Source organism: Antechinus flavipes, chromosome 1 (assembly GCF_016432865.1).
Source record: "Antechinus flavipes isolate AdamAnt ecotype Samford, QLD, Australia chromosome 1, AdamAnt_v2, whole genome shotgun sequence".
Lineage (NCBI taxonomy): Eukaryota > Metazoa > Chordata > Mammalia > Dasyuromorphia > Dasyuridae > Antechinus > Antechinus flavipes.
The window spans coordinates 248186495-248211102 of NC_067398.1; the positions used below are offsets into that span (position 1 = coordinate 248186495).

Below are 24608 nucleotides of genomic sequence, written 5' to 3' on the forward strand. Positions count from 1 at the left end.
TTACAGTCTAAAAAAGTTACCTCAAGTGTTGATCTGGAATTTTTGTAAGCAGGAGTTCTTTTACATAAAAGAATGAGATTCATCATGTTTATTTCAAAAGTTTTTGGCACAGTCATTTTGTAGTTTTAGGTTTTTCTAGATTACTTTTTGTTCCTTGTAGCTGATTTTTTTAGATACTCATGTCATATAGACAATTGGTCATGGCTATGCACAAAAAAACAAGATTTGTTCTAGTCATTATCTTTGAAAAGCAGTGTAGACCATAGATGGACAAAGAGATGGTAAGCAAGTGACATGTTTGTCATCTTAGATTATGAATGAGGTTGTCAAATTGATCAAGAAGATGCCTAGCACACATATGTATATGTTTCAGTGAAATGATTTGCGTTTCTGTGAATATCTCAAAGATAAATATATATAATTAAGCTGTTAATTTTGCTAGAGCCAGTTCTTTTTAGCCTTTTTATCTACTCCTTTGATATCTACTTGACAGTAGATTTTGAATTGAACTTCTTGGAAACTATTACAGGACAGAAAAGCACATATTAATGGAATAAATTAGGGAACTGTTTGCATTATATCTAAAGAGTACATTGGCCCCCTATATATCATATTCTGTGGTGTATGTGTTCTGTGCTTTAGAGTATTGGAATATTGTGTGAATAAGTCATTTGTATATATATATTAGCTAGCAACAAATACTAATTTATCATTGTTTCACACAGTTGGCTTACATGATCAGGTGAGATGAAGAACAGCAGAGGGGTTATTGTACATGGAATTTAACGCCCAACTAAGCAGAATATTATAACAAAATAAGAGAGCAGCAGCAAAACTTCTGACATAAGATGGTTGCTAGCTGTGCTGTTGTGGAAAAGCTCAGTTGAATAATGGAAAGGAATGTGCCATTTGGCTACATAGGGAAGAATTAAGGGTGGGGCCAGTTTGGCAAGCTTGATAGGACTTTAGCTCTCTAGTGCCTTCATGTGTGCTGAGTGAGTAAACAGTGCTCTGCAGGAGCTTTGGGGATTGGGGATGAGGAGAGGTCACCAATATCTACACTAGAGTGAAAGTACTGTGGGAAGGAAAATAGCAAGATCTGGATGCACGTGGGATATATTGAGTGTCCACTAATATTTTAACAATTCAGGATTTGATTTGTTTCTTGCTGATCACTTTATACAGTATTCTTTTTTATTATCCCCAATACCAAGTAAGGTAGAGTTTCAATTCTTCATTGATGTTCTGGTTTAAGTGATTAAAGAACAAAAATAGTTCCTGTTGCATGTTTGACATCCAAGTTTGACTCAAGAACTACCAGAAAAGAGCAGGAAGAGCCTTGGTTTTGCTCTTGATACTACTAATTCCCTTTGTTACATAGCATCACATATTTTTGGGAAAAGCTATTTCCCTACTGAGAAGTAGAAATAAAATCATTTGCTAAAACCTCACATGAATGAAATAATATAAATAAAAGAGTATTCCCTTCCCCCTTTTGTTTATTTTTTTAAATATTTTAATTTGAAAGATTTGGTAGTTTTATTTTGAGACTGTTCATTGTGTCTCTTTGGATCATAGATCTATAATAAATGTTTGTCTTTTTGGCAGTATTTCTCTTGATTTGGGATTAAAATATGTTATGTCCCCTACCCAATAGTAGAATGATCCCAATACAGAAATATTCAAGAGGTGCAGGTGGAACCCTATTTTGTTTACAATTTGTTTATTAGTATCTTCTAACACTTCCTTTGTTAGATTGAGCTGACAAAATGGGGTTTGGTCTGGTTGTGGCCAAAACCACCTTCAACACAGAATTCTTTTTAACTCACCCTAGAGATGTTTATCTTTCTATTGTGGTTCTCTCACAGTGTTTTGCTGTTTGCTTTTAGGTTCTAAGGAATCACTGTTCTCTTCAACGATCACAGCCAGTGAGGAAGCCATGACAGTTTTAGAGGAGGTGATCATGTACACATTCCAGCAGTGCGTGTATTACATCTCTAAGGTATGTATATTATATTTCTAAGGTATTGTCAGCTCATTTCAACTTCTCAAAAGTTGAAGTTTCCCAGTGGAATGCGTAGCAAATCTTCATTTTTGTCCATCATGCAGACAAAGGTTTTAGACATAATAATTATAGAGAAAGTAACTTAATAACATAGTCCACATATCTTTGAAATTAATCCAGAGACTTTTTTCTCCATTTGGAAGCCCTCTTTCTTATTAATCTCTCATAAAAAATTGAGTTAGGAGCAATGTTCATTTATACTAATTCTACTAGGACTCCTTTGATCAAGAATGGAAGAAATAGATACTACTTCTTTATCTCCTGTCCTTCCCTCAGTACCTTTTCATTTCATTTCGTTTCATTTCATTTCATTCATTTCATTTGTGGTCCGTTGTTGGATCCTGATGTGTTTCTTCTCTCCAAAGTCATGCCATGCTCTAAATTTAGATTCAGTGCATGAATGATTTTAAGAAGCATAAATCAGGGAAGAAGCAAAAGATTGATTGGTTAACCTAATTATGATCCAGACCTATTTATGACTTATATACTTTAATTACTTAGCAGTAGGACAAGGAGATTCATGACATGCATCTTGTAAGGACATATTTTTCAATGATATTGAATTATTCGATTTGGAGCCATTGTTTCATTTAAAGTTTTCCTGTTCAAGCAAAACTTCACAGGGGAAGTTGATAGTCACCTGTGTTTTAGAGAGAGAGATTTATTCAGCTACATTCTTATTACCCCCTAATATCTCCAACCCTCCAAGAGTCTTGTTCCCAGCTTATGTTAATGAAGAATCTTTTTTGATATTTGCAAAAAACAAACAAACAAACAAACCCTAATAACCCTCCATTTATACCCATGAATTTATTCTCCCTTTTGTGGCTCAGTGTTTCTTTAATTCCAGAAATTTTCCCAAATTTTATGGTATCACAGATTTATAGATCTCTAGAATTGGAAAGGTCTTCAGAGATGCAAGTCATGACTATTCACTGCAACAGTTAGAATAAGGACTCCCTTATAAGGAATCTAAGGATTCCCTTCTCATTGTGGGATTTTTGAGTTTTAAAATGGGAAAATTACTTGTTTCACCTGCCCCTTTCAATTCATATATTTGAGAACAAATGTTTCTCTGAAGTGAGGTATTATATGATAACCTAGGGTCCATACTGGAGACAGGAACAGGAAGAATCCAACAAATATCATGTGTCTTGAAGAGATATATTAGAGAATATTCTAAACAGTTGGCCAGAGGCAACAGCTGGATGTTGTGATGTTCCAATCTGTCCAGTTTAGGGTGATGATGAGTCAGTTAGTTCAAAGATGGTTTCTCAACTATCTCTTTTTGAATAGGGTAAGTGCCAGTATTTTGTTAGAGATGATCCTTCATTTCAGGGGGTATGTGGATGGTGATTGGTGGAGAACTAGATTTACTTTACTTCATGATGTCTTCTATGAGATCCTTGAACTGAAAATGGATGAAAGTATGGAACTGGAATAATTCTCATTTTAATTAAGGTTGATTATAAAAGGATGTGCAAGATCTTTTGAGTTCTAATGACGTACAATAGATTTTTGCTATAGTCTTTTATTTTAACTGTGTGAATCTTTGTGTAAAGTACATTTCTTGTAAACAACATATTGTTGGATTCTGCTTTTTTTTTCTTTTATGGGTAAATTCATATTATTTTTAACTATAATCTTTAATTGTATATGTTTGTTTTATCCTCTTATACAGTACTCTATTCAATGCAATTTGCCTCTACTTCTTGACACTTCTCTTTTCCTTTCTTAACTATTAGTCTCAGGTTACCTTTCTTTCTCTTGGTCTATTTTCTTTTTTTCTTTCTTTCCCTTTCCCTTTGTCTCTTCCTCCTTCCCTCTCTCCCTCCTTTTCTTTTTTCATTTCTTCCCTCTCCCTTTCTGTCTTCTTCATCCTCTTTCCTTCACTCCCTCTTTTATTTTTAGTTTTTTTTTCTTTCTCTTTCCTTCCCTTCCATAGCAGATAAGTCATTTCACTGAGACTGACTGACCCTTTTCAAAGTAACTCTCCTATAATCCTTCTTCTTTTTAAAATTATTACCTTCTCTGTCTTCCTTAATCACTTATTTTAGAAAATGAGCTACTTAATAAATCATCCCTACAATTTAGCCAAAGACATCTTAACCCTTGTTTGTGGCCCTGAATATATTTCTTTTTGCCTCCATTAAGACGTTTTTTCCGGCAATTAACCTTTTTTTGAAATACAGCTTTAGTTTATCTATCTCTCTTTACCTATGCACTTTATCCTGCTTTCTCCTCTTCCCTCCCTTCTCTCTCTTTCCCTGTTGAGTTAAATGCATTTCTGTATTAAATTTTCTATGATATGTGTACACACAAACTTTTTTGACCAGTTCAGTTGAAAGTGAAATTCAATGGTTTCCTGGTCTTATAGTCCATACCTTCTTCTGTGTTTGTTTAATCTTATCTTTATAAACCTCGATTATGAGAGGTAAGTTCTATACCCTTCTTGCATAGTGCTTTCCTTTTCCCCCTGAACTTCTCTTAAAATCATCAAAATATAAAGTCATTCCCAGGACCTCTTGTCTTATTTAATTCCCTTTGTGAGTCCTGATGACATTAGGATTCTTAAAGAGGAGATATTTATATAATTTTCCTCAATTATAATGTAAACACTTAAATCCCATTGCTCATTCATATGGGCCATTTTATATTGCTTTTGACGCCTGTGTTTCTATTTCAGAGTTTCTACTCAGCTCTGGTCTTTTCATCAGAACTATTTAGAAATGCTTTATTTTATTTTTTAAAATTTCTGATAATTAAGGAAATATGTTAAAAGGGATTGCACATATTTAAACCTGTATCAGATTGCTTGCTTCTTGGAGAGTGGGAAGATAAGGGAAGAAGGAAGAAAAATTTAGTATACAAAGTTTTGTAAAAATGAATGTGGAAAATGTCTTGACATGTTTTTGAAAAAATAAGATACTATTGGAAAAAAACAAAAAAAATATCTTTATGCTTATTTTATAGGGTTGCTGTGCTGATTAAATTTTATGTTAAATATGCAGTACTTTAAAAACCTTAAAATTCTTTATAAATATGTTTTCATGAGGACTATTAAAATACAATTCAATTTGTAAGCAAAAATTTCCTCATCTTAGGATTATATTGTTTTAGTAGGTAAGTTATTCTTAGTAATAAATCTATATCTTTTACCTTCTGGAATGTTATTTTCCATGTCTCTGTTCTTTTACCATGCTAGCTGCTATATCATTGGCATCCTAACTATGCTTACGTAGTACTAAAACTTTCTTTCTGGCTGCTTGTGGTATTTTTTTTCTTTGACCTGGAAGGCTCTGGATGTTGGTTATGATATTCCTGGGAATTTTCATTTGAGGTGTTTTTTCCCCCCAGGAGGTGATTAATGAATTTTTTCCTAATTTTACTTTGCCCTCTGGTTTCAATTGACCTGTGAAGTATGCTTTCAAGATTTCTTGAAATAGATGTTTCAATTCCTTTTTTTTTTGGCATGGATTTATTGTAATACATTTATTGTTAAACAATCACCCCCTTAATCAGTTTACCAACAAAGTTGTTTTGGCAATAGAATATTTTACCCTTAAATTTTCAGTCATTTGACTGTGTTTTAAAATTTCAAAAGCCTTAAGGAAATGCTTCTGGCTTTTCCCTCAAGGGTCTACATAAGGATGTTCTAACTTCAGATTCTAAAAGGGAGAGAAGAGAAAGACAATAAACTTCTAATTTTTTAAAATTTAAACCACAAAGATCCAAGCAAGGGTATAATATGTATAAATGTGTGTAGGGATAAATATATATGTTCTAATAAATAATATCAATTCACTGTTACTATTTATTCATTTCATTGATTAATTATGATTTTTTCATTCTTCAGTGAGAAAGGCTATTAGAAAACTTAGTCATAGAAACCACAAACTAGACACCTATAAGATGAATTAAGGCAGTGGTAATTTAATGGGTCCTTCAACAAGATTATTTATTTCAGATATTAATCTGTTTCAACATGATTATCTATTTCCGTATTAACTCTGATTCTTTGGGAACTATAGGAAAAGCAGCAGCTGCTCTGGGGAAAAAGGTTTTCAAACTTGGAAAAAACTGGATCCTGTGAAGATAAGGGTACTAAATTATTCTTTCTTTCTGAATCCATTCATAATGAGAAGACGTAACGTATCTGTGATATGTCATTGAACCATGACTTACTAGCTTTGGCCATAAGTTCAAATTTCATTTCTAAGCCTCTTCCATTTCCCTAACCACACCCAAGCCATGATCTGTACCCATTTGAGACATTTTTTTTTAAACCAATAAAGTATCTTGAATCTAGGACATATCAGCCAATTGTCTGAATGAGGTACATAATACTATTTTACAGCTAACCAGGACCTCATCCTGGGACAGCAAGGTTATGGAGAATTGTATATCAAGGTGTCAAGAGAGATCTCCTCAGAATATAAATGTGCAGCACTGGTAAACACTTTTTATGCTGTCATATTTATACATTTCTCAACTCTTCAGCTGCCTGTTACTATAGCAGAGGCAGCAACTGCTAGAGTAGTTTTTATAACTTTTGTTCCTACCTCCTCTTGGATCTCATGGTTTAACTCTTAATTTCTGCTAGGTATTTTTGAATAGCAAAGAAAAGTGTCCATCTATTGGGGAATTACCAAATTATGGCATAAGAAAGTAATGGAATATTACTGTGTTATAAATGCATGACAAAGTGGATGGATTCAAAGAAACCTAGATAACCTATTATGAATTGATGCAGGGCGAAATGAGTGAAATGAAGAGAACAAGTTTATACTTAGCAATAAAAGTATTCTTCTTAGGACTGGTAATAAAATACAGTGAATTTCAGGAGGGAAGTACTAACTCCCCTTTTCCTGTTCCTGTCCCTCTTTGTGTCCTGTTCAGTTGTCCCATCTGGCAAAAAAGTAGCAAGCCAAAAAAAACCTCTTCTCTCCTGAATCAAGTCCAAGAGCACTTTAGCAGCCAGGATAGACTATGGAACAATTTCTACACAGAGAACAATCATAATGACAAACCTGACTGATAAACCTGTTTTTATTTGTTGCAAGTTTTCCCCTTGTTTGACATGCTTGGGAATCACTCAAGAGGTAAACATTTAGTTTCAATTGGCCAGACCTCTGGCAGAGGCCCATCTCCATCTGGAGGAGCTTTTCAGCAGGAATATGCTTCCCCTTATAGGACAGAAGGAAATTATGAAGTCCTTGGATCTGCATGGAATTGAGTTTTCCCATTTGTATCAAATTCCTGAACCAGCTGGCTCTCTTAAGGAGCTGCTGTCAGACTGAGCCCTGAATATGGTAACCTACTTAAGGAAGGCAAAAAAAGGACTTCATTTTAGGATAGAGAGAGATTTCATGGCCTGATGTTTTTTTTTTTTAAACCAGGTAGATAGATTGGGAAGTCAGGTCCCATTTGACTGGGAAGAAACATGTTATGACTCGACTTTACTTGATTATAATAGGGTTTAAGATCTTAATAAGAATCATATTGGGAGTTAACAGTTGTTTTTTTTAATTTTCTGAATCATATGTAAATTTTTTTCTTTAATCTTAATTCCTTTGGGGTACCTGTCAACAGACTGAGCTCGAAATACAAAGACTAAAGTCAGACGGTTATCTTCCCTCAGGGAACTTAGATTCTATCACAATGTGGATACATGTAAATATATGCAAAATAAATATAAAGCCATTTGGTGGGAATATCTTGATAACCTGGTTGATAGTTTTTCCTTCCTCATAGTAGCTTATTAAGAACCCATTTAAACTAACTGATTATAGAGCACAGTTGTTCTTTTCCTTGTTTGCTTTGTGGTTTGGACTCTTGACTGGTGGATTTTTTAATGATTTTTTTCCTTTGAAACTAAGTAGAATATGTTAGTATTTTCTTATTTCTTTTTCCGTTTCTCCAAAAGAGCTGCTTATCTAAGAGTCAAGAGATTACCAAAAAGCTAAGAAACTATACTTATAATCAATAAGTATTCATTTAGCACCTACAATGTGCCAGGCACTGTCCCTAAATTTAGGAGATTCAGAGGCAAAAGGCCGTCTTTGCCCTCAGGGAACTTAGATTCCAGTGAAGAAGACTGTGTAAATAAATATAGACAATGTAAACTATAGATGAAATTAGTAACAGAGAAAAAGCACTGAAATTAGGAGATATTGGAGAAGGCTTCCAGTAAAATATGGGATTTTATATTTGTGGCAGCCCTTTTTGTAGTGGCAAGAAACTGGAACCTGAGTGGATCAATTGGGGAATGGCTGAACAAGTTATGGTATATGAATGTTATGGAGTATTATTATTCTGTAAGAAACAATCAGCAGGATAATTTCAGAGAGGCCTGGAGAGACTTACATGAATTGATGCTGAGTGGAGTAGAACCAAGAGATTACACGAGGATCAATTCTGATAAGACAATGAGGTGATTCAAGCCTATTTCAATAGACTTGTGATGGAGAAAGTCATCTGCATCCAGAAATAGGGACTGAATGAGTCATAACATAGTATTTTCATCTTTTTTGTTGTTTGCTTGCTTTTTGTTTTCTTTCTCAATTTTTCCCCTTTTTGGTCTGATTTTTCTTGTGCAGCATGATAATTTTGGAAATATGTATAGAAGAATTGCACATATTTAACATATATTGGATTACTTCCTGTCTAAGGAAGGGGGTGGGGGATAAGAGGGAGAAAAAAAATGGAACACAAGGTTTTGCAAGGGTGAGTGTTGAAAACTATGCATAGATATTGAAAATAAAAAGCTTAAGAAAATAAAAAAATAAAAACTGGGATTTTAAATGGGACACGAAGGAAGCCAAGGAAGTCAGTAGGCAGAGTTTGAGGGGGAAGACCATGAGAGACAGCCAAAGAAAATGTTCATAGGAGAGAAATGGAATGTTCATAGAACAGCCAGAAGGCTGGTGTCACTAGATTAAAGAAAGGGTACTTATTGAGGAGTAAGATATAATAAGAGCAGAAAGGTAAGCAGGGACTAGATTATATAAAGGCTTTTAAATGCCAAATAGCATTTTGTATTCGATCCTGGAAGTGTTATGGACCTGGGGGGCAGGGGAAGAAGGGGAGTGATATGACCCTACCTATACTTTAGGACAAAATTACTTTGGTGGCTGATTAGAGAGTGGATGAAAGTAGGGATAATCCACCTGCAGGCTGTTGTGGCTTTCATGTAAAGAAAGCTTGCATTAAAGTGGTATAAGGATCAGAGGAGAGAATGGATGTATATGAGAGATATTGGAGCTATAAGCTAAATTCTATAGCCAAATAAACTACTTCGTTACTAGTATAATATTTTTCTCAGCAGTGTTATATGATACTTTCATATTTTTGATGACATGAATGTTTTCTCCATCCTCTTTGGTATCAGACTTTATCCCCTCAAGCAAGTCAGATGGAACCCTGTACCTAAATTAAGTCTCATTAAATAGATAGCTTCTTGGGGTCAGGAGTGGGGGGTAGATGATTCAACTTTGGAAATAACCAAACAGCTTGTCTCATTTGATTAATTGTTCTTGCCAGATGGACAGTGAAGAGCAGTGAAATACCCATTTTTCTACTAATATACCACATGAGGGAAGGACAGGCTAGTAACGATTTCATTTAAGCTGCTCAATTTAGAGTACTTATTTATATGGCTTGGTTCAACTCAGTGGAAAGAAATACTTATGCTTCTCCCAGGATTATAACATTATAATTAGAAATTAATTTTGGGAAATCCCATTTAAGTTTAATAATAACTTCTCTTTTCCCCTCCTCAATCCCCTACTCCCCCCAGAAAAACAAACTTAAATCCTTTCTCCCGTCATGACTGCTTGTGACAGTATTCTCTGGCTCCTTTTCCCACTATCCATCTTTCTTTTATGCCAAATCTATATTTTTTTCCCTTTTGAATTTCATCTCTCCAGTCAGTCAATGAATATATATTTACTGAATGATTTTTATGTGCTAGACCCTGTGTGTGGTGCTGGGATTCAAGAAGAAAGAAGGATCCCAGTTCTCAAGGATTTTACAGTGTAATAAGAGACAAATATATATATATATATATATATATATATATATAATATATATATATATATATATATATGTATACAAACATGTATGTATATATTATGTAGTACTTTATGATATCATCATCCCCATTTTACAGGAGAATTTGATCTCAAGTCTCTCCTGACTTTTCGTCCAGCATTCTATTTATACTATCATCTACCTACATTATGCACAATTATTTGGTTAAATAGAAGTAGTTTGAGGACACCGGAAATTGTGTGTGTGTGGTAGATTGAATTAGAAAAAGTTTCTTGCAAATAGTGGTACTTGAATTGATCATGGAAGAAATTTAAGGTTAGGCTAAATCTCAGTGGTTTGTTCATAGGTAAGTTCTGTTTTCTTTTTTTTTTAAGTTGCTTGTGTTTCTTCTCCCCTCTACAGTCTCTGTATGTCTCTCTGCCCATTCTGCTGGAGTGTATCCCTTTCCAGAATGAGAGCCGAGAAAGCTGGTGCTCAGCCCCTCAACTGCCCGAGGAGCTTCGACGTATCGTGTCCATCTATCAGGCCACCTTGGACCTCCTCCAGCAGTATGAGGTTCACCCCGAGATTGCCTCCCAGATGTTTGCCTACCTCTTTTTCTTCTCTAATACACTGCTCTTCAACCAGCTCCTAGATAAAGGTGAGGACCTGGTCCTTCACAGGTCTTTCTTTCTTTTTTTTTTCCCTCTTAACTTGTGAATTGTCTTTGAACAATAGAAAACATCATAAAAAAAATTAATGAAAAGTGTCTTCTTAACCCTTGGCCTTTTCAGATACTTCCTATTTCTAATGCTTGTCAAATGTATAAAGAGCAGAGGATAAAGGGTGAGAGAATAGTGTAGGTTAGGTATTTGGCAGGGTTTTCTGACCACAAGAATCATGAAACTTGAGAATTCATTGCCAAAAAATGTGCGGAGTTGTCTTTTCTGGAATTATTTGAAGTGTATTCCTTTTAATATTTTCCCAGTTATGCCCAGTCAAGTGTCAGCCTTGAATTATTACACTGATCATTCACCATCTTCACCCAACACTCCTACTCCTGAATAACGATGAAGGAAATCATGCAACTTCTCCCATTGACTCCTCTCTTTTTGTCTCAGGGCCAGCAGCTTTGTTAGTTGCAGCTGTTTGTAGTTGGCCATCACTCATCTCCTGTGGCATATTGGGTGCCCTCTGACCTGGGGACTTCATCTTCTGACATCATCTTTTTTTTTTAATCACTTTAACACTGCTTGAGGCTTTCTTAACAAAGGTACCAGAGTGGTTTGCCATTTTCTTCTGTAGTTTGTCACCAACTGTCAGAACTCTCTACTATCACCTCTCCTAGGAAGCCCTGCACAGCGTAGCTTGCCATTACATTGAGTGATGCAAGCCTCTCCCGTGACAAGGGAGGGATCCAGCAAGGGTTTTTTCAGTCACAATGTGACTGTAAGGAAAGCTGTGCACCACAAAATGAAGAATGAGCAATTTGGAATTGTGGTGCTGCACAGCAGAGAGCAAATCAGTGCTTTAAAAATTAATTCCATGTGGACTACTTGCATTTTTGTTTTCCTTCCCAGGTTATTTTTACCTTCTGAATCCAATTCTTCTTGTGCAACAAAAGAACTGTACAGTTCTGCACACATATATTGTATCTACGATATACTTTAACATGTTTAACATGTATAAGACTGTCTGCCATCTAGGGATGGAGGTGGAAGGAGGGAAGGGAAAAGTTGGAACAGAAGTGAGTTCAAGGAACAATGTTGTAAAAAAAAAATCACCCAGGCATATGTTCTGTCAATAAAAAGCTATAATTTAACAAAATAATAAAAAAAAATTAATTCCAATTAAGGTCAAATACTCTAGATAAAGAATAAATATTTTGGCCATATAATGAGAAGACAGAACTCATTGGAAAAGATTTTCCTTTTGGGAAACATTGAAGATGAAAGGAAAAGTGGATGGCAAAGAATGAGATAAATAGTGCTATGGAAACAATATGAACTTGAACAGACTTCAGAGGTAGCAGAGGATAGAAGGGTACATGGGGGTCACAGAATTGAAATTATCAGAAGAATCCAGTACTGGCTAAAAAATAGAGTAGTGGATCATTGTATTAATGACCATAGTAATATTGTGTTTGGTAAATCTAAAGATCCAAGCTTTTGGAACAAGAACTCACTATTTCACAAAAATTGCTGTGAAAACTGGAAAGTAATTTGGCAGAAACTAAGCATAAACCAACAACTCACATCATATACAAAATTACAGTCAAAATGGATACATGATTTAGACACAAAGGATATCATTAGCAAGTTAGGATAGCATGAAAATTCTACCTTGTCAGATCTATGGATGTTATGGGCCAGAACTTGAAACAAGGTGCTAAGTCACTGGAGTTGATAGAGACAATGCTTATGTACTTGGTTCACACCTTTGGGGTTCACACCTTTGGAAGAGTTCACACATTAGAGTTCACACTTCTCATACCTTTAGAGTTCACACCTTTAAGAGAGCATATATAAGGAGGAGCCCACAAAAGGATAAGCCCATTAGAGACTTTTGGGAGATTCACAAGTCAGGATTCAGTGGAGTCCAGGAGATTCACAAGTCAGAAGCCCACAATTCTACTCTTGGAGGAGGAATCAAGATTCATTCCAACTTCCACCTTTGTGCTGGCTGGAGGCTTTGGATTCAGAGGGAGCTAGAGGCTGAAGCTAGAAGAGACAAAGGACAAGCAGCAAGAACTCTCAGAACCAAGGAGAGAGAGAGGCCTCTAAGAAAGCTAACCAGGCTATTTTGAAGGAGACAATAAAGGATCTGGACTTTAACTCCTGGCTGCATTTGAGATGATTATTATACAGAACTGAAACAAAAGCTGCTCCCAGAAGCCCCCCCAAGAAATCTGCTCCCAGAGAACATTATATTTTAGAGAATATACTGCATATGGATAAGGGAAGAATTTATGACAAAACAAGATAACATTTATGGGATGTAAAATGGATAATTTTATATTAAATTTAAAAGTGTTTGTGCCAAAGAAATGGAAAGGAAAACAGAAAACCAAGAAAAAAACTTTACAACAAATTTCTCTAATAAAGGCCTCATCCCCCAAAACACAGAGAATGGAATCAGATTTATAAGAATACGAATTATTCCAATTGATAAATGACCAAAGGATATGAACAAGTAATTTTCAGAAGAGGAAATCAAACTAGTTATATGAAAAAATGTGCCAAGACACCATTGATTAAAGAAATACAAATTACAGCAACTCTGAGGTACCATTTCATCTCTATTAAATTGTCTAACATGACAGAAAAGGGAAATGACAAATGATAGAAGGAACATGGGAAAATTAGGACATTAGTGCATCAGCCATGCAGGAGAGCAATTTGGAACTAAGCCCAAAGGGTGATAAAACTGTATATCTTTTAACTTAGCAGCATCACTACTAGTACCCCAAAAAGATCTAGGCAAAAGAAAAAGAGCCTATATGTACAAAAATATCAATAGGAGCTTTTTTGTGGTAACAAAAAAATGGAAATTCCTCATCAATTGGGGAATGGCTAAAAAAGCTGTAGTATATGATTGTGATAAGAGTATTATAGTGCTATAAGAAATGATGAACAAGCTGGTTTCAGACAATTTTGGTAAAACATATACGAATTGGTAAAAGAGTGCAGGTCCAAGAGAACATTATGCACAGTATTGTTCATTGATCTGCTGTAAATGACTTAATATCTGATATCCTGAAGATGAAAAATCCTTGATATTCTTGTTCTTTTTTGTTTTTTTTAATATTTTATTTTATTTTATTTAATAATAACTTTATATTGACAGAATCCATGCCAGGGTAATTTTTTTTTACAACATTATCCCTTGCACTCATTTTTGTTCCGATTTTTCCCCTCCCTCCCTCCATCCCCTCCCCTAGATGGCAAGCAGTCCTATATATGTTAGATATGTTGCAGTATATCCTAGATACAATATATGTTTGCAGACCTGAATAGTCCTCTTGTTGCACAGGGAGAATTGGATTCAGAAGGTAAAAATAACCCGGGAAGAAAAACAAAAATGCAGATAGTTCACATTCGTTTCCCAGTGTTCTTTCTTTGGGTGTAGCTGCTTCTGTCCATCATTTATCTTTTTTATTTTTTAATTTAATTTTTATTTAATAATTACTTTATATTGACACTCGTTTCTGTTCCGATTTTTTTCCCTCCCTCCCTCCACCCCCTCCCCTACATGGCAAGCAGTCCTTTATATGTTGGATATGTTGCAGTATATCCTAGATACAATATATGTTTGCAGAACAACAAGTTCTCTTGTTGCATAGGGAGAATTGGATTCAGAAGGTATAAATAACCCGGGAAGAAAAACAAAAATGCAGATAGTTCACATTCGTTTCCCAGTGTTCTTTCTTTGGGTGTAGCTGCTTTTGTCCGTCATTTATCAATTGAAACTCAGGTCTCTTTGTCAAAGAAATCCACTTCCATCAAAATATGTCCTCATACAATATCGTTGTCGAAGTGTATAATGATCTCCTGGTTCTGCTCATTTCATTTAGCATCAGTTCATGTAAGTCTCTCCAAGCCTCTCTGTATTCATCCTGCTGGTCATTTCTTACAGAACAATAATATTCCATAACATTCATATACCACAGTTTACCCAGCCATTCTCCAATTGATGGGCATCCATTCATTTTCCAGTTTCTAGTCACTACAAACAGGGCTGCCACAAACATTTTGGCACATACAGGTCCCTTTCCCTTCTTTAGTATTTCTTTGGGATATAAGCCCAATAGAAACACTGCTGGATCAAAGGGTATGCACAATTTGATAACTTTTTGGGCATAATTCCAGATTGCTCTCCAGAATGGTTGGATTCGTTCACAACTCCACCAACAATGCATCAGTGTCCCAGTTTTCCCACATCCCCTCCAACATTCATCATTATTTTTTCCTGTCATCTTAGCCAATCTGACAGGTGTGTAGTGGTATCTCAGAGTTGTCTTAATTTGCATTTCTCTGATCAATAATGATTTGGAACACTCTTTCATATGAGTGGTAATAGTTTCAATTTCATCATCTGAAAATTGTCTGTTCATATCCTTTGACCATTTATTAAGTGGAGAATGGCTTGATTTCTTATAAATTTGAGTCAGTTCTCTATATATTTTGGAAATGGATTTCTTATAAATTTGAGTCAGTTCTCTATATATTTTGGAAATGAGGCCTTTATCAGAACCTTTAACTGTGAAGATGTTTTCCCAGTTTGTTGCTTCCCTTCTAATCTTGTTTGCATTAGTTTTGTTTGTACAAAGGCTTTTTAATTTGATGTAATCAAAATTTTCTATTTTGTGATCAATAATGGTCTCTAGTTCATCTTTGGTCACAAATTTCTTTCTCTTCCACAAATCTGAGAGAGAAACTATCCTATGTTCCTCTAATTTATTTATAATCTCGTTCTTTATGCCTAGGTCATGGATCCATTTTGATCTTATCTTGGTATATGGTGTTTTTTTTTTTTTTTTTTTTTTTATAATAAATTTTATTTTATTTAATAATAACTTCGCATTGACAGAATCCATGCCAGGATAATTTCTACACGACATTATCCCTTGCAATCACTTATGTTTCGTTTTTTTTCCCCCTCCCTCCCTCCTCCCCCCCCCCAGGATGGCAAGCAGTCCTATATATGCTAAACATGTTGCAGTATATCCTAGATACAATACATATTTGCAGAACCAAACAGTTCTCTTGTTGCACAGGGAGAATTGGATTCAGAAGGTAAAAATAACTCGGGAAGAAAATCAAAAATGCAAATAGTTCACATTCATTTCCCAGTATTCCTTCTTTGGGTGTAGCTGTTTCTGTCCATCATTTCTCCAATGAAACTCAGTTAAGTCTCTTTGTCAGAGAAATCCACTTCCATCAGAATACATCCTCATACAATATCGTTGTCGAAGTGTATAATGATCTCCTGGTTCTGCTCATCTCACTTAGCATCAGTCCATGTAGGTCTCTCCAAGCCTCTCTGTATTCATCCTGCTGGTCATTCCTTACAGAGCAATAATATTCCATAACATTCATATACCACAATTTACCCAGCCATTCTCCAATTGATGGGCATCCATTCATTTTCCAGTTTCTAGCCACTACAAACAGGGCTGCTACAAACATTTTGGCACATACAGGTCCCCTTCCCTTTGTTAGTATCTCTTTGGGGTATAAGCCCAATAGAAACACTGTTGGATCAAAGGGTATGCACAGTTTGATAACTTTTTGGGCATAATTCCAGATCGCTCTCCAGAATGGCTGGATTCGTTCACAACTCCACCAACAATGCATCAATGTCCCCGTTTTCCCGCATCCCCTCCAACATTCATCATTGTTTTTTCCTGTCATCTTAGCCAATCTGACAGGTGTGTAGTGATATCTCAGAGTTGTCTTAATTTGCATTTCTCTGATCAATAGTGATTTGGAACACTCTTTCATGTGAGTGGTAATAGTTTCAATTTCTTCATCTGAAAATTGTCTGTTCATATCCTTTGACCATTTATCAATTGGAGAATGGCTTGATTTTTTATAAATTTGAGTCAGTTCTCTATATATTTTGGAAATGAGGCCTTTATCAGAACCTTTAATTGTAAAGATGTTTTCCCAGTTAGTTACTTCCCTACTAATCTTGTTTGCATTCGTTCTGTTTGTACAAAGGCTTTTTAATTTGATATAATCAAAATTTTCTATTTTGTGATCAATAATGGTCTCTAGTTCATCTTTGGTCACAAATTTCTTTCTCTTCCACAAATCTGAGAGAGAAACTATCCTATGTTCCTCTAATTTATTTATAATCTCGTTCTTTATGCCTAGGTCATGGATCCATTTTGATCTTATCTTGGTATATGGTGTTAAGTGTGGGTCCATGCCTAATTTTTGCCATACTAATTTCCAGTTATCCCAGCAGTTTTTATCAAATAATGAATTCTTATCCCAAAAGTTAGGATCTTTGGGTTTGTCAAACACTAGATTGCTATAGTTGACTATTCTGTCTTGTGAACCTAACGTTTTCCACTGATCAACTAATCTATTTCTTAGCCAATACCAAATGGTTTTGGTGACTGCTGCTTTATAATATAATTTTAGATCAGGTACAGCTAGGCCACCTTCATTTGATTTTTTTTCATTAATTCCCTTGAGATTCTCGACTTTTTATTGTTCCATATGAATTTTTTTGTTATTTTTTTCTAGATCATTAAAATATTTTCTTGGAAGTTTGGTTGGTATAGCACTAAATAAATAGATTAGTTTAGGGAGTATTGTCATCTTTATTATATTCGCTCGGCCTATCCAAGAGCACTTAATATTTTTCCAATTATTTAAGTCTGACTTTATTTGTGTGGAGACTTTTTTTGTAATTTTGCTCATATAATTCCTGACTTTCCTTTGGTAGATAGATTCCCAAATATTTTATGGTATCAACAGTTATTCTGAATGGAATTTCTCTTTGTATCTCTTGCTGTTGGGTTTTGTTGGTGATGTATAAAAATGTTGAGGATTTATGGGGATTTATTTTGTAACCAGCTACTTTGCTAAAATTATGAATTATTTCTAATAGCTTTTTAGTAGAATCTCTGGGGTTCTCTAGGTATACCGTCATATCATCTGCAAAGAGTGATAGTTTGGTTTCCTCATTGCCTACTTTAATTCCTTTAATATCTTTCTCGATTCTTATTGCCGAGGCTAGTGTTTCTAATACGATATTAAATAATAATGGTGATAGTGGACAACCTTGCTTCATCCAGATCTTACTGGAAAAGGTTCCAGTTTTTCCCCATTGCATATGATGCTTACTGATGGTTTTAAATATATGCTCCTGACTATTTTAAGGAAAAGTCCATTTATTCCTATGCTCTCAAGTGTTTTTATTAGGAATGGATGTTGGATTTTATCAAATGCTTTTTCTGCATCTATTGAGATGATCATATGGTTTTTGTTTGTTTGGTTATTGATATAGTCAATTATGCTAATAGCTTTCCTAATATTGAACCAGCCCTGCATTCCTGGTATAAATCCTACTTGGTCATAGTGTATTATCCTGGGGATGATTTTCTGTAATCTTTTTGCTAATATTTTATTTAAGATTTTAGCATCAATAATCATTAGGGAGATTGGTCTATAATTTTCTTTCTCTGTTTTCAGCCTACCTGGTTTAGGTATCAGTACCATGTCTGTGTCGTAAAAGGAGTTTGGTAGAACTCCTTCAATCCCTATTTTTTCAAATAGTTTATTTAGCATTGGAGTTAATTGTTCTTTAAATGTTTGATAGAATTCACATGTAAATCCATCTGGTCCTGGGGATTTTTTCATAGGGAGTTGATTGATAGTTTGTTCTATTTCTTTTTCTGAGATGGGACTGTTTAGGGTATTTACTTCTTCCTCTGTTAGTTTGGGCAAGCTATATTTTTGGAGGTATTCTTCTATTTCATTTAAGTTGTCGAATTTATTGGCATAAAGTTGGGCAAAGTAACTCCTAATTATTGCTCTAATTTCCTCTTCGTTAGTGGTGAGTTCTCCCTTTTCATTTTAAAGACTAACAATTTGATTTTCCTTTTTCCTTTTTTTAATCAGATTTACTAAGGGTTTGTCTATTTTGTTGGTTTTTTCATAGAACCAACTCTTAGTTTTATTAATTAATTCAATAGTTTTTTTACTTTCAATTTTATTGATCTCTCCTTTTATTTTTAGAATTTCAAGTTTAGTGTTTTGACTGGGGGTTTTTAATTTGTTCCTTTTCTAGCATTTTTAGTTGCAAGCCCAATTCATTGAGAATGAATTTTCTCTTTCTCTATTTTATACAAATAGGCCTCTAGAGATATGAGATTTCCCCTTATTACCACTTTGGCTGCATCCCATACATTTTGGTATGATGTCTCATTATTATCGTCTTCTTGGGTGAAGTTATTAATTATGTCTATGATTTGCTGTTTCACCCAATCATTCTTTAGTATGAGATTATTTAGTTTCCAATTATTTTTTGGTCTACTTTCCCCTGGCTTTTTGTTGAATGTAATTTTCATTGCATTGTGGTCTGAAAAGGATGCATTTATTATTTCTGCCTTACTGCATTTGAGTTTGAGGTTTTTATGTCCTAATATATAGTCAATTTTTATATAGGTTCCATGAACTGCTGAAAAGAAAGTGTATTCCTTTCTGTCTCCATTAAATTTTCTCCAGAGATCTATCATATCTAATTTTTCTAGTATTCTATTTACCTCTTTGACTTCTTTCTTATTTATTTTGTGGTTTGATTTATCTAATTCTGAGAGTGCAAGGATGAGATCTCCCACTATTATAGTTTTACTGTCTATTTCTTCTTGCAGCTCTCTTAATTTCTCTTTTAAGAATTTAGATGCTACACCACTTGGTTTAATATAGATAGTGCTTCATTGTCCATGCTACCCTTTAGCAAGATATAGTGCCCTTCCTTATCTCTTTTAATTCGATCAATTTTTGCTTTAGCTTGATCTGAGATCAGGATGGCTACCCCTGCTTTTTTGACTTCACCTGAAGCATAGTAGATTTTGCTCCAACCTTTTACTTTTAACCTGCATGTATCTCCCTGCTTTAGGTTGTTTCCTGTAAACAACATATTGTAGGATTCTGGCTTTTAATCCATTCTGCTAACCGCTTTCTCTTTATGGGGGAGTTTACTCATTCACATTTATGGTTAAAATGACCAATTCTGTATTACTTGCCATCTTGTAAACCCCGGTTTATGCTTTTCTCCCTTCTTTCCCCCTTCCCCCCCCCCTTCCCAGTATTAAGCTTATGAGCACCACTTGCTTCTCACAGCCCTCCCTTTTTAGTATCCCTCCCCCCGCTTTAGAGTTCCTCCCCCTATCTTACCCCTTTCCCTCCCAGTTCCCGTATTCCCTTCCACTTAGCTTATTCCTTCCCTTTTCCCTTTTCCTTTCTCACTTTTCAATGAGGTAGGAGAAGTTTTGCCATAGATTGAATATGTCTAAAATTTTTCTCTTAAAGCCAATTCTGAAGGCAGTAAGATACCCACTATATTCATCCCCCTCCATTCTTTCTCTCAGATATAATAGGTTTCCTTTGCCTCTTCATGAGATGTAGTACCCCCACTTTACCCTTTTTCTAGTACAATGTCCTTTCCACATCTAGTTTCTAGAACAAGGTATACATGTATTCTTTATACATCTTTATAGCCGAAATATAGTTCCCAAGATTAATCTTTACCTTTTTAGATTTCTCTTGAGTTCTATATTTGTAGATCAAACTTTTTGTTAAGTTCTGGCTTTTTCATCAAAAATAGGTGAAATTCGCTTATTTCGTTGAATATCCATCTTCTTCCCTGGAAAAAGATGCTCATTCTGGCTGGGTAAGTTATTTTTGGTTGCATTCCAAGTTCCTTAGCCTTTCGGAATATCATATTCCAGGCCCTTTGATCCTTTAATGTGGATGCTGCCAGATCCTGGGTGATCCTTATTGTGGCTCCTCGATACTTGAATTGGGTTTTTCTAGTCCCTTGCAGTATTTTTTCCTTCATCTGAGGGTTCTGGCATTTGGCCACTATATTCCTTGGTGTTTTGATTTTAGGATCCCTTTCAGTGGGTGATCGATGAATTCTTTCAACGTCTATTTTACCCTCTGTTTCTATGACTTCTGGGCAGTTCTCTTTGATAATTTCCTGGAAGATAGTGTCCAGGCTCTTTTTTTCATCATGCTTTTCTGGGAGTCCAATGATTCTCAGATTGTCTCTCCTGGATCTGTTTTCCAGGTCTGTTGTCTTCCCCAGAAGGTATTTCACATTCTTTTCCATTGTTTGATTTTTTTTGGATTTGCTTGACTGATTCTTCTTGTCTCCTCGAGTCATTCAATTCAATTTGTTCAATTCTGATTTTCAATGAAGTATTTTCTTCACTCACTTTTTTTTAAACTCTAATATCTGGCTTTTATTTATGCATATAGCCTTACCCTGATATCTGACTTCCTTTTCTCTCTTTTTTTAATTTTTATTTAATAATTACTTTATATTGACACTCGTTTCTGTTCCGATTTTTTTTTCCCTCCCTCCCTCCACCCCCTCCCCTAGATGGCAAGCAGTCCTTTATATGTTGGATATGTTGCAGTATATCCTAGATACAATATATGTTTGCAGAACCGAACAGTTCTCTTGTTGCATAGGGAGAATTGGATTCAGAAGGTATAAATAATCCGGGAAGAAAAACAAAAATGCAGATAGTTCACATTCATTTCCCAGTGTTCTTTCTTTGGGTGTAGCTGCTTTTGTCCATCATTTATCAATTGAAACTCAGGTCTCTTTGTCAAAGAAATCCACTTCCATCAAAATATGTCCTCATACAATATTGTTGTCGAAGTGTATAATGATCTCCTGGTTCTGCTCATTTCATTTAGCATCAGTTCATGTAAGTCTCGCCAGTCCTCTCTGTATTCATCCTGCTGGTCATTTCTTACAGAACAATAATATTCCATAACATTCATATACCACAATTTACCCAGCCATTCTCCAATTGATGGGCATCCATTCAATTTCCAGTTTCTAGCCACTACAAACAGGGCTGCCACAAACATTTTGGCACATACAGGTCCCTTTCCCTTCTTTAGTATTTCTTTGGGATATAAGCCCAATAGAAACACTGCTGGATCAAAGGGTATGCACAATTTGATAGTTTTTTGGGCATAATTCCAGATTGCTCTCCAGAATGGTTGGATTCGTTCACAACTCCACCAACAATGCATCAGTGTCCCAGTTTTCCCGCATCCCCTCCAACATTCATCATTATTTTTTCCTGTCATCTTAGCCAATCTGACAGGTGTGTAGTGGTATCTCAGAGTTGTCTTAATTTGCATTTCTCTGATCAATAATGATTTGGAACACTCTTTCATATGAGTGGTAATAGTTTCAATTTCATCCTCTGAAAATTGTCTGTTCATATCCTTTGACCATTTATCAATTGGAGAATGGCTTGATTTCTTATAAATTTGAGTCAGTTCTCTATATATTTTGGAAATGAGGCCTTTATCAGAACCTTTAACTGTGAAAATGTTTTCCCAGTTTGTTGCTTCCCTTCTAATCTTGTTTGCATTAGTTTTGTTTGTACAAAGGCTTTTTAATTTGATGTAATCAAAATTTTCTATTTTGTGATCAGTAATGGTCTCTAGTTCATCTTTGGTCACAAATTTCTTTCTCCTCCACAAGTCTGAGAGATAAACTATTCTATGTTCCTCTAATTTATTTATAATCTCGTTCTTTATGCCTAGGTCATAGACCCATTTTGATCTTATCTTGGTATATGGTGTTAAGTGTGGGTCCATGCCTAATTTCTGCCATACTAATTTCCAGTTATCCCAGCAGTTTTTATCAAATAATGAATTCTTTTCCCAGAAGTTAGGGGCTTTGGGTTTGCCAAACACTAGATTGCTATAGTTGACTACTCTGTCTTGTGAACCTAGCCTTTTCCACTGATCCACTAATCTATTTCTTAGCCAATACCAAATGGTTTTGGTGACTGCTGCTTTATAATATAATTTTAGATCAGGTATAGCTAGACCACCTTCATTTGATTTTTTTTCATTAATTCCCTTGAGATTCTCGACTTTTTATTGTTCCATATGAATTTTTTTGTTATTTTTTCTAGATCAATAAAATATTTTCTTGGAAGTCTGATTGGTATAGCACTAAATAAATAGATTAGTTTAGGGAGTATTGTCATCTTTATTATGTTCGCTCGGCCGATCCAAGAGCACTTAATATTTTTCCAATTATTTAAGTCTGACTTTATTTGTGTGGAGACTGTTTTATAATTTTGCTCATATAATTCCTGACTTTCCTTTGGTAGATAGATTCCCAAATATTTTATGGTATCAACAGTTATTCTGAATGGAATTTCTTTTTGTATCTCTTGCTGTTGGGTTTTGTTGGTGGTGTATAAAAATGCTGAGGATTTATGGGGATTTATTTTGTAGCCAGTTACTTTGCTAAAATTATGAATTATTTCCAATAACTTTTTAGTAGAATCTCTGGGGTTCTCTAGGTATATCATCATAGTGTATTATCCTGGGGATGATTTTCTGTAATCTTTTTGCTAATATTTTATTTAAGATTTTAGCATCAATATTCATTAGGGAGATTGGTCTATAATTTTCTTTCTCTGTTTTCAGCCTACCTGGTTTTAGGTATCAGTACTATGTCTGTGTCATAAAAGGAGTTTGGTAGAACTCCTTCCATCCCTATTTTTTCAAATAGTTTATATAACATTGGAGTTAATTGTTCTTTAAATGTTTGGTAGAATTCACATGTAAATCCATCTGGTCCTGGGGATTTTTTCTTAGGGAGTTGATTGATAGTTTGTTCTATTTCTTTTTCTGAGATGGGACTGTTTAGGGTATTTACTTCTTCCTCTATTAGTTTGGGCAAGCTATATTTTTGGAGGTATTCTTCTATTTCATTTAAGTTGTCGAATTTATTGGCATAAAGTTGGGCAAAGTAACTCCTAATTATTGCTCTAATTTCCTCTTCATTAGTGGCGAGTTCTCCCTTTTCATTTTAAAGACTAACAATTTGATTTTCCTTTTTCCTTTTTTTAATCAGATTTACTAAGGGTTTGTCTATTTTGTTGGTTTTTTCATAGAACCAACTCTTAGTTTTATTAATTAATTCAATAGTTTTTTTACTTTCAATTTTATTGATCTCTCCTTTTATTTTTAGAATTTCAAGTTTAGTGTTTTGACTGGGGGTTTTTAATTTGTTCCTTTTCTAGCATTTTTAGTTGCAAGCCCAATTCATTGAGAATGAATTTTCTCTTTCTCTATTTTATACAAATAGGCCTCTAGAGATATGAGATTTCCCCTTATTACCACTTTGGCTGCATCCCATACATTTTGGTATGATGTCTCATTATTATCGTCTTCTTGGGTGAAGTTATTAATTATGTCTATTATTTGCTGTTTCACTCAATCATTCTTTAGTATGAGATTATTTAGTTTCCAATTATTTTTTGGTCTACTTCCCCCTGGTTTTTTGTTGAATGTAATTTTCATTGCATCGTGGTCTGAAAAGGATGCATTTACTATTTCTGCCTTACTGCATTTGAGTTTGAGGTTTTTATGTCCTAATATATGGTCAATTTTTGTATAGGTTCCATGAACTGCTGAAAAGAAAGTGTATTCCTTTCTGTCTCCATTACATTTTCTCCAGAGATCTATCATATCTAACTTTTCTAATATTCTATTTACCTCTTTGACTTCTTTCTTATTTATTTTGTGGTTTGATTTATCTAATTCTGAGAGTGCAAGGTTGAGATCTCCCACTAATATAGTTTTACTGTCTATTTCTTCTTGCAGCTCTCTTAGTTTCTCTTTTAAGAATTTAGATGCTACCCCACTTGGTGCATATATGTTTAATATAGATAGTGCTTCATTATCCATGCTACCCTTTAGCAAGATATAGTGCCCTTCCT

At 34.8% G+C, this 24608-nt stretch overlaps 1 protein-coding gene across 1 annotated transcript in view; it reads left to right on the forward strand.

The window, feature by feature from the left end:
- The window catches only part of RADIL (Rap associating with DIL domain), a 102398-nt gene that overhangs the window by 58562 nt on the left and 19228 nt on the right, over window positions 1–24608 (forward strand). The window contains exons 7-8 of the mRNA XM_052000074.1: window positions 1890–2002; window positions 10520–10757. Of these exons, the coding sequence (XP_051856034.1) occupies window positions 1890–2002; window positions 10520–10757 (351 nt within the window). The remainder of the gene's footprint in view (window positions 1–1889; window positions 2003–10519; window positions 10758–24608) is intronic.